The sequence below is a fragment of the Pyrus communis genome, chromosome 15 (assembly GCF_963583255.1).
Source record: "Pyrus communis chromosome 15, drPyrComm1.1, whole genome shotgun sequence".
Classification (NCBI taxonomy): Eukaryota; Viridiplantae; Streptophyta; class Magnoliopsida; order Rosales; family Rosaceae; genus Pyrus; species Pyrus communis.
The window spans coordinates 22,030,248-22,042,405 of NC_084817.1; the positions used below are offsets into that span (position 1 = coordinate 22,030,248).

Sequence of the window (12,158 nt, forward strand, 5' to 3'; positions counted from 1 at the left end):
CTACCCGTCTACGGATATCGGACTTTGTCTTATGGTGTGCCCGAGTCCTCCACATGCCTTATACTTCTTAGCTTTCCCCATTGCCTTTTCTTTGGAAGACTTCATTCCTTTCCCACTTCCCTTGGCCTTTACTTGAGCTGGTTCATTGATCATATGTTTTTGAAGTTTTCTTTTTGTTGGCACTTCTCCAACACCTAAACTGGAGCGTAATCCCTTAACTTCAATACGAAGCGATTCGATTCCTTTTCTTACAAGTTTAGTTGTTTCTTCCATACGGAATGATTCATCAATTAAGCATTGTGAAAGTTGAGATAACTGAATATGCCTCATCATTAATGACTTGTATTGCACATCTTTTATTTCCAATCCATCTCCATCCCAAATTCTTTCAGCCTTCACACTTTTGGTCCATCTTTTCATGATGTATTGGCTTGGCAAATCTACAATATGAATACTTCTAAGAAAAAATACAATATGTCCGCATGGAATTCCTTCGAACTCAAATTTTCGACAGCTGCACCTTGCAAAACTAGAAATTTTATCGTGAACAATACGTCGCAATGTTGAGCTTTTTGCATCAGCACGTATAACAACATAAACACATTCCTTTTCGTCCTGCCTTATAGCATCACACTTCAAATAAGCAGTACTTTGAATCACTTCATCCTGAAACTTTAAAAATATTGTTTTTGTATATAAACCGCGCATCTCCTTTTCAATTGGAAATAATGTCTTCAACTTTGGCACTTCATTAACATCCACATGATCAGAAACCAACTCTTTATGTCTTTGGTGTCCAAGTGCCCTCTCAAATCTTGTAACAAAATCCCACAAAGAGTTGCGTTTTGAAACGTATTTCTTGAAGAAGGAGTGTCCACTTTCAACTCTTTGACTACTTGACATTCCTGCAGAAAATATATGCATGCAAAATGCAAGGACCCATTGCTCACGGAGTTTGTACATTTGTAGCAGCCATTCATGATTCCCCAATGCACTATGTTGCATGCTTCCAACTTTCTTCATATTCTTCTATAGTTTCGGAACCGTATACACTAACGCTAAATTGTGGCATATAAACTAAAAGCATTGGGCCAAGCTTTTGTGGAAACTTATCCAGTATATGCCAAATACAATACCGGTGGAATGCAAGAGGAAAAACTTGAGCAATGACCTTTGATATTGCTTGATCTTGATCCGTTATTATCAATTAAGGTGGACTGCTTGGCATAGCTTTCAACCATTGCTCAAATAACCAAATAAATGACTCAGTTTTCTCATCACTTAAAAACCCACATCCAAATAAAATTGTCTGATAGTGATGGTTAACCCTTACGAATGGAGCAAAGATCATACTATACTTATTTGTGTTGTAAGTCGTATCAAAGACAACTACATCACCAAAAAAGAAGTACGCTTTTCTTGATGTGGAATCGACCCAAAAACAACAGCTCAACCTATTTTCCTCATCTCTATCAACTTCAAAATAAAAAGATGGGTTCTTTTCCTTTTTTGAATGAAAATATTCAAGAAGCATGTCGGCGTCATGTCCCTTGATTTCTTTCTACAAATCTCTTTCAACGTTTCTCAAATCTTTGTCAATACATCCAACATTTGCAATTCCACCTGCCTCATTTTCCATTATTTTGAATTGTTGACTTGTAGGTACATTGCACTACTTAGTGTTTCCATGTAAAGCTTCTTTGCTTTCGAAACTTTTCGGTGTGAAGGTAGTAGGTGTACCTTTGTGGGTGTTGAAAGTACATGATTATGACAATCTTCAAAGTTACAAATAGACCACTTCTTCTTTGAGTTGTCACGAGAAATGCTTAACTTTGCCTTACAACCCACACGTGTTGATCCAACATTCCTTTCTTCCTTGGTTGATGTATTCTTCTTTGTTTTCTGATAAGTCTCATCCGGTTCAGCTTCAAATTGTTCCCAGGTGATTTCATTTGTTCCTTTTTTCTTCTTACTTGAACCCATTCTGACACTAAATCCAACTTCTCGAGCATATTGATTGTAAAAATCATATGCTTCCATTATTGATCCAAATTCTTGGCCAACTATGGAATTACGTTCACCTGCAACTTGTTTGAGGTGAGGTCTCTGAGAAGATTGTTCTTCCATCATAAAGCAATCTGCAATTAAAGTCAAAAGTGAAGTAAAAAAAATGGGGCTAAAGGTTGAACCACCACCATAACGGCAAATGCAATATAATCAATTTTCTCACCTACTAAATGGTGAGAGGGCGGGAGTAGAGTGGTAGAGAGGGAGAATGAGCGTGAACCCTATTTCTCTTTTCAAAATTTTCTCACGAACGAAACGAAAACCAAAATTAAAAGATACCACAGAAGTTGATTTCTTAAAATTATAACAGGATTTGATTTTTTACAAGTCAATTAAACTTTTGATCTAACAATTTTCGAGTGCGACCAATTCGAAAAGCTGGGTAGGTCATTGACATTCTTCCCAAAAGGGTCGAACACAATATATAGTTGTTAATTAATCATAAGAATCTGTTGGTTTGGAGACAAAAATTGAGCAGTGAAACGGAAAGGAGAATTACCTCGGAGGCAATCCGGGGTGAGGGTCTCGACCTCTTCAAAGGGCAGCAGTCTTGGTTCTTGATCGTGACTCCTGTTTTTAATTATGGCGTGTAACAAATTTGTTTAGGTGTAAAAGGATTATATAAACTCATTAGCTTTTGTACCGTTAGATTAATCCTATGGCTCTAATGAAAGAGGTCCTCACAGGTTCTTAAAAAGAGGACCTTAGGAGAGCATTCCTGTCCGCAGTATTAGTCTGCTGCAAGGAATGAAGGAATGAGGCAGTGGAGTATTCCAGTTTCTTCAGAAGCTGATCCAGGTGCCTCTTTTGAATAAGATGTTACGTGTGTCTGTTAGCACGAAATTCATAAACACCAAGATCGAAACATGAACTACAACCTCAAGTGAATCAACCAAATCATGCGTGGAAGAAAACTAGGAAGAAAAACATACCTGCAGCAGTGCCAGAACTCGAAGCCATAGCAACAAACTTCCAGTGGTCTTTTTCTTCTCTTGCAAATTATCAAGGGCTCGACTTACAGATAGGTTTTAGTCCAAAATAAGCAGTCCATCTGTGAGAAAAGAGGCCACTATACATATACATATAATCCTCACCAAAACGGACTAGGATTCCCTATCAAAATCCACACAGGAACCAAACACTTGTTGATTCCGTGTCCTGCAAAAACTAATCTAAATGCTACACAAAATCCTTTTCTGTCAAGGATCAGCATTCCTTTTATCAACAAGATTTTCTATCAAATTGAATACCTATAACCATTCCTAAAACTTTTCCATCTCATACTCAAATTCTTACATTCTCCCACTTGAGTATGAGAACAACTTTAGGTACTCCGCTTATTCAATCATACCTAGATAGAAGTGATCACTTAGTCCGTTAACAAAAGTTTTTCAATCACAACCAATTTCATATACATTTCAAAATGTAGAACTCTGAAACTTCATCACCACCATAATGCAAAACAGTTTTCAAGAGTTGCGTACATTCAATTTGTATCTTCATCATTGTGAACTCGATCAATCATCATTAACCAAGCAAAGCAATTTACTCCCAATATTTCAAACCATTGACAGTCAGAATTTAAGATAATTTCTCCAATCAATGCATGAATTGATAATTCAATAACAACTGATTTAAACTGACAACCTGTTACTCAAGCATCAAACGAACTATCTCAAATTTTATTTCTCAAAACAATAGACCATCATAACATATCCCAATTTGAAAAAACGAAACAAGCTGAAAACAAACTGATACTAACTTTAATCAGCCATAACTTTAAAATTTAAACATAAAACTTGTCTATATTGCTGCACCAGCTCTCTGAACTTCACAGCAACAATCGAATAGTTACTTAGTAACAGATCACTCCCACTGATCAAATGATTCAAGAAGTCCCATCAGAGAGACATGAGCTTTAAACACTCCAATTGGTAATGCCTTGGTCAAAGGATCTGCAATCATCGCATCAGTACTCAAATATTCCACCTGAATTACTCATTCTCTAACCTTTTCTTGAACCTTAAGAAACTTTACATCCATCAGCCTTGAAGCTGAAGTTCTCCTATTGTTCTTGACAAAGAATACTGCAGACTTGTTATCACAGTAAATTTTAACAGGCCTTTGCACATAATTGACAACCTTCAAATTTGTCACAAAATTTTTTAACCATACAACTTGTTTCATTCTTTCAAAGCAAGCTATAACCTCTGCCTCTATTGTAGATGTTGCTATTATAGTTTGTTTTGCACTTTTCCATGAAACTGCACCACCCCCAAGCATAAACACATAGCTACCTGTGGATTTTCTGTCATCTACATCACCAGCTAAATCTGAATCGGTTTAGCCAACTAGCTCTAGATTCTCTTCTATGCCATAAACCAACATATACCCCTTGGTTCTTTGCAAGTACCTCAGAACCTTCTTTGCAGCTACCCAATGAGACTCTCTTGGATTTGCTTGAAACCTACCTAACATTCCTACTATGAATGCTATATCAGGTCTTGTGCAAATGGTAATATACATCAAACTACCCACCAATGAGGCATAAGGCTTGTTTTTCATTTTATCCACCTCAAATGATTGCTTGGAACATTGAGCTTTAGAGAATTTGTCTCCCTTATTCACAGGCACTTCACCATTATTGCAGTTTTCCATGTTAAATCTTAGCATTATTCTTTCTAGATAACCCTTTTGTTATAGTCCAAGTAGCCTTTTGGACTTGTCTCGAATGATCTCAATGCCAAGCACATAATGTACCTCTCCAAGGTCCTTCATCTCAAAGTTCTTGCTAACTATGGCCTTGGTGTCATTAAGGAGCTTCATATTAGAACTTGCAAGGCTTCATATTAGAACTTGCAAGGAGAATATCATCAACATATAATACTAAAATGATGAAGGTTGGACCTGACCATTTGTTGTATATGCAATCATCTAATTTGTTTTCCACAAAGCCATGTCTTGTAACAACTTGATCAAATTTCAAAAACCACTGTCTTAATGCTTGCTTCAGTCCATAAATAGATTTATTGAGCTTGCAGACCATATCTTCTTCTCCCTTTGAACAAATCCAGGAGGTTGTTTCATGTAAATGTTTTCTTGCAGTTCACCATTAAGAAAAGTAGTCTTCACATCCATTTGATGCAATTCTAAGTCAAAATGTGCAACAAGTGCCATTATGATTCTCATAGAATCCTTGGAAGAGACAGGTGAAAACGTGTCATTGTAGTCAACTCTTTCTCTTTGAGTGAAACCTTTAGCAACCAATCTGGCCTTGTACCTTTCAATCTTGTGTAGAGCATTTCTCTTGGTCTTATAGACCCATTTGTATCCTATAGCCTTGATTTAAGGATTAGAAGCCACTAATGTCCATAGTTTATTCTGTGACATCGATTCTAACTCCTCATTCATTGCAATGTTCCATAAAGCTTGTTGAAGACTGTCCATGGCCTGAGAATAGGTGAAAGGGTCATCTCTATCACCGAAATCAAATTCACTTTCTTGCAAATACACATAGCTTCCTGATTCGAGATGACTATCTCAACGTGACTGCTGGTTCATTAAGAACTTCAGTGCTCGGATTTAATTGCACTCCAGAATTTGAAGTTTGATCCCTTTGTGGCTGTAATTGAGACCCAAAATCAACTTCCATTCTATCTACATTAGGATAAATTTGCATTTGATCTTCCTCCAAGTCAATTGCAGGTGAAGGAGTTATTAAAATCTCTTTATAAGCATCACTGCAAGAAGGATTCTCAATTTGATCAGGTTCTTCAAAAAGGAATCTGCCTTGTGACAATTATGCAACATCTTGATCTTCAAAGAATTTGGCATTGCCAGTTTCTTGAATCCTGGTGTGAGCTTAAGGACAATAAAACTTGAAACCTTTAGATTTCTTTGAGTAGCCAATGAAGTAACATGATTCAGTCTTTGAATCCAGTTTCTTCTCATTTGGATTGGAAATTCGAGCCTCAACTTTACATCCCCAAACATGGAAGTAATCAAAACTAGGCTTCCTACCATTCCAAATTTTAAAAGGTGTAGATGAAACTGCTTTACTTGGGACTCTATTTAGTATGTAAGTTGCTGTTTTCAGTGCTTTTCCCCATAGAAATCCTGGTAACTTAGATCTTGTCATTATACTCCTTACCATTCCAATCAAAGTTCTATGCCTCCTCTCTAAAACCCCATTCTGTTGTGGCGTTCCAGGTGTGGTGTATTGAGCTACAATGCCTTGTTGTTCAGGATAAAGAGCAAAATGACCTTTGTGTTGTCCAGCCTCAATGTACCTGCCAAAGTACTCTCCTCCTCTATCTGATCTAACAATCTTTATAGTCTTTCCCAATTTTTTTCTACCTCAGTTTTAAAAACTTTGAAACAATCAAGGACATATGACTTCTCACTAATTACATAAGTGTAACAATACCTTGAGTAATCATCAATGAAGTTGACCAAATAGGAACTACCACAAATAGTTTTAGTTGGAAAGGGACCACATATGTTAGTGTGTATAATTTCTAGCAAATTATGACTTCTCTTAGAATCCAATTTCCAAAAAATAGTCATTTTTCCCTTGACACAATCAACACACTTAGTTACAGTAGCAAAATTCAATTCAGGAATCAACTTAGCTTTCGACAGCTTTAAAACTCTTTCTTTGGATATGTGTGCTAACCTTTTGTGCCAAAGAATGAAAGAATCATCAATGCAATGCATCCTCTTAGTACTTGTGTTTAAAACATGTTGATTATTAGACTCCAGAGTATAATTCAGACACCATAGATTGTCACTCAAATATACAGTTCCCAAAACACAATCTAGATGGTTCTTTTAAAAAAAATTCAAGCTTTCATCATCACCTAGAAAAGCAAAACCATCTTTGACAATCTTAGAAGCAGAGATCAAATTTCTCCTCATCTTTGGCACATAAAACACATCTTTTAATTTCAATATAAAACCAGAAGACAGTCTCAAATTTACCATTCCAATTGCTTTTACTGCAACCTTGGTTCCTTCACCCTCAAAGACGTTGTAATTCTTAAAACCTGTTTGTTTTGATGTTATAAAACCCTCTAAAGAATTTGTAATGTGAACTAAGCATCCAGTATCAAACCACCAGGAATTCACAGGAATTTCTATCAAAATTGACTCAACATAGACATTGACTTGTTCTAGACCCTTGCTTTTGAGATAGTCTTTGAAAACTTGACAATCTTTCCTTAAATGTCCCTTAGTTTTGCAGAAAAAACATCTAAGTTTGACAATATTTTTGGTCTTTACTTTACGATTGTTAGATCCCTGAATAGAGTCATTTACCATAACAGGTGCATTTTATTTAAAAGAGGTCAGTTTGGCATTGGAATTCTTACTAGAATATCTAGAGTATGAATTGGATGCCTTCTTCCCTTTGTCTGGTAGATGATGAAGGCGCGAACGACGGTAGATTTGGAGATGTCTTGGAGGGCACGGCGGACGTGAGGATCATTTTGGTGAACGAAGTCGACCATGATTGCAGTGCCACTGATATTTTGGGTAATTTTATTGGTGATGCGAGGAAATTGACGGAAGGAAATGGAAGGGTGGGAATGGGAGATGCAGCGGATGTAGGCAGGGATGCTAGGGGTGTTGTAGAGGCTGCCGTAGGTGTAGAGAATGATGATGGAGAACTTGTGGGTGCCGTAGCGGTGGAGGATGAGCTTGCCCAGCTCCACCATGGAGATGATGTGCCCCATTCCTGGAGCTGCATACATCACTATTACGTCTCCCATGATGGCTGCTACTGCTGATTTGTTTGCGTTTGGTGTTGTGTTTTCTGCTGAAATTATCTGATTTGATTTGAGAGAAAATTCAACTGAATAAAAGTTAGGTAAATTGCGTATGCTCTCATCTAACCTGCAGAAGCTCTCATCTAACCAAATAGTTTAATGAACCTAAATGTTTGTTCTGAAATGTATTATATTAAGAGAGCAACTAGAGCCTTCATATTGTCATATTTCCCCACCCATATTATAATGTCACCCACCTTAAAAAATTAAAAAAATTAAAATGCTATTTCTCCACCCACTATTATTCCCAAAATAACGTTTAACATATATATACATATGAAATTATAAAACATCATATAATTTTCATAATGCATCACAAACATGGTATTTCAACTGGCTCTCATGCCAGGGTGCTGCAGATTCATTCCAAGCATTCTAAAACACACATGTCAGTGAAACAGCAAAAAGGAAAGGATTGTTTGATTTGCTTATAGATTTTCGTAGGTGGGTTTTGTGTTTCATGTTGGCCAAATTCAAATAAGCAATACAAAAAAATACATGTTGCCCAAATCCTTTTTGATGATCTTGAAGTCACAAGTATGCAAATTCAATTGGAAAACATAGAGGTATCCAAATCCAAAAGGAAAACTTCGACGACATATATACGGTGCGGCAAATGCAAACGACCCACATACAAAATTATTCATTTGCCTCTTCAATGGAAACATAATCTTTTACCTCTTCCACAGAAGCGTTATCATGTACTTCTTCAATGAAAATGTCATCTTCTAAATCCATTGTTTTTTTTTTTTTTTTTTTGCTGCTTTCTCTGAATGAAACGAGATGAAAAGATGAGTTAGAGTTTAAGATAGATTGAGCGTGCAACCCAACCCTTTTTTTTTTAACGCAAAAGAGGATAATTAATGTCATTATCAGTCATTTTACAAATGGAAAAATTAGTAATCATAAAATTCAATAAAAAGTGGGTGAGAAGATAAGACATTGGGATGTGAATAATATCACTCAATATTAAATTAATGTACCTAAATGTCAATACAGAAATGTATGTACCAAAGTGTATTATAAAGAATTAATGTGCCTAAATGTCTATATCGATGGATATACTGAAATATATATATATATATATTAATGAATTAATGTACCTAAATGAAGGACACAAATTGTATCAGAGTATATTGTATAAAAACAGTTAGTTTACTTAAATGTCTGCAACAAACTATATTAAAATGAATTGTAGCTATGGTCCCTCAACTAAAAATTCATTAGACTTGGTCCTTGAATTTGACAGAATGTGTAGCATTGGTCCCTTCGTTGGATTTTTAATCAATGTGCTTATGTGGTAGGAATAAATTATGAAATAATATTATTCAATTTTAAGAATTGAAACAAATCACTTTAAATTATTGGAATAAAAAAAAAAGAGAAATGTTTCAGGAGAGAGAGGGAGCCATACCTCACACCTTACCTCCATCCTCCCCCATTCGACGACTCTCACTCTTTTATATCCCCCAACATTCCAGCCGCATTCCATAACCAATTCCGCACCAAATGCAGTGGCGGGTATTGATGCTTGCGTTGAGTTTTGGGGTTAAAGTTCTGATTGGGTTTTGAGAGAATTAGGAACAAGGTTTGGTGTTGTTTTTTTTTTTTGTTGTTGAAATTATAGGCTTTGGTGTCGACGACAGTGTTGCCGGTGAAGGAGATAAAGGAAAGCTCTTTTTCTTAATTTTTAGACTATTTTTATAGGGAATTCTAACGAAAAAACTTTCGGTACTGTTTACTTTAATTAAAAATCATATTTTTACACTAAAAAATCAATCCTGGTACTATTCATTTTACCTTTATTTTGTCCTTATTGTTAAAACTCAAAGTTTTCAAGCAATTTTCATTAGTTTTTTATTTTTTATTTTTTATTTTTATAAACCACATTATGCGACAGTTAATTGTTTGACTTCTTTAAATGATTAAAAAATGGGTTCAAACATCAAACTGCCACATCATTTGATCTATAAAAAATAATCTAAAAATTTGGACTTCCTTGTTGTAGGGCCTATTTAATTGGAGAGTTATAGAGAGATAGAGAGGTGGGGCAAACATAGAGAGAATTGGGTGAATTCTTAGGTGTATTTTCTCAACTCATTATACCTTTATTTATAATAGTAGAGAAAGTAAATTTCTTATCCTTTAGGTATTACATATTAAACAGATCACAATCTACAAGATATGATAGAATTCCAATAGGATTCCTAAGATTTGCATAATTTATAGCCTTCTTGTTGGAAAATTGTTTATGGTAAGTTTTTTAAAATTCTGAACGACTTATTTCTAGCTAATCAACGAGATTATCTGAATTTTTTTTAAAATTATCTTCATCTTTAAACGCTACTCAAATATGCTAATGGGGTTTAGCTCAATCAAATATGCCACAAAACTTTAGAATCAAGGTCATCCACTAGAGGCAAGTCTCGTTATTAAGCATAATATATATTTATTTTATTTATTTATTTATTTATTTTTTTTTTTTTTTTATGTTTTGAGTTCATGTTTTAGGTTTGATGAGTCTACCAAACGCTTTATGGTATATTAATTTTGGACCTGGATTGTCTACCCTTCCCATCCCATACCCTACTTATCTTCTCTTATTTATGCGGTCACAGTTAGGCCACGTTAACATTTTATATTGATTTTTTTTTTATAGAAATAATAAGACAAAAAGCAATGAGAATATAAAATGTTGACTTGGCTTAACCGTGACCACAGAAATAGGAGGGTATGAGAAGGGTATAGGATGAGGAGGGCAGATAATCCAAGTCCATTAATTTTTTGGTTGAATTGATGAATGTACCCTTGATTATTTTTATATGAACATTTCTGATGAAGAATGACCACCCTAGTGAGAGGTGTATGATTCTTTGTTTGTTATTGTCGTTTCTTTACTTGTCTCTTTCATTCAAGTTGTATAATTGGCTCTGTTATAAAATGAAATCATTCGTTATTGATAAAAAAAAAAAAATAATTAACTGACACGAAAATACATTAATACTAAAAATCAGGAACTTTGATTAAAATTTGAAAACGAATAAGGTTTCAATCATATAACATTACTGATTGGGACCACATTTAAAGTTTCTCAAGGGGTTTTTCAACATTAGGACTTGAAAAAGATTGAAATTAAAAATAAAAAACTTGATGTTAGCTTACATATTGATTTTAATTCATGTTCTATTTTTGTTATCTAATGTGTGTTTTGATTTAATGTCTCCATATTAATTGTATTAATATGCACATTTTGCTGCTTCTAATTATAAATAAACCTAAATGAGAAAACAATAAAAGAAATTTGTGACACATAAGAAAAATATGTAAATACATAAGTGTACCAAAATGATTGTACAAAAATATATTAAATTGATTGCTTTGTACCAAAATACCTATACATAAATGTTTGTACCGTAATATATTATAATGAACCTAAATGTATGCACGTATATACCAAATGTCTGTATTAAATTTTTGAACGCAGTATATTATAATGAACCTAAATGTCTGTACCCAAATGTATTAAATGAAATTCATGTATCAAAATGTCAATACACAAATGTATGTACTGAAGTGCATTAAAGAATTAATGTACCTAAATTTCTATATCGATGGATATACCGAAATATATATCAATGAAATAATGTCCCCAAATGAAGAACAAAAATTGTATCAGAGTGTATTATATAAAAACAGTTAGTTTACTTAAATGTCTACAACAAAATATATTAGAATAAATTGTAGCTATGGTGCTTGAATTATGATTGAATTATAGTTTGGTCCCTCAACTAAAAATTAGATTTGGTCCTTGAATTTGACAGAATGTGTAGCATTGGTCTCTCATGCTAATTTCGTTGGATTTTCCGTCAATGTGAGTACGTGGCAGGAATAAATTATTAAATAATATTATTCAATTTTAAGAATTGAAACAAAACACTTTAAACTATTGGAATAAAAAAGGAGAAATGCTTCAGGAGAGAGAGAGGTCCATACCTCACAGCTTACCTCTATTCTCCCACATTCGATGACATTCGCTCTTTTATCTCTCCCAACCACACGCCACAGCCGATCCCTCACCATCGCAGCCCCACCCCCGACATTCCAGCCGCATTCCATAACAAATTATGCACCAAATGCAGCGGTTGGTATTGATGCTTGCGATGAGTTTTGGGTTTAAAGTTCTGATTGGATTTTGAAAAAATTAGGTACAAGGTTTGGTGTTGACGGCAGCGTTGCTGGTGAAGGAGATAAAAGAAAGCTCTTTTC

General features: G+C 34.8%; 1 protein-coding gene across 1 annotated transcript; it reads right to left on the reverse strand.

The window, feature by feature from the left end:
* LOC137717194 (protein FAR-RED IMPAIRED RESPONSE 1-like) lies at positions 1-903 on the reverse strand. The gene has a single exon (XM_068456492.1). It carries the CDS (start codon positions 901-903, stop codon positions 1-3), a length of 903 nt encoding a protein of 300 aa, XP_068312593.1.
* Positions 904-12,158: the final 11,255 nt, after the last annotated feature.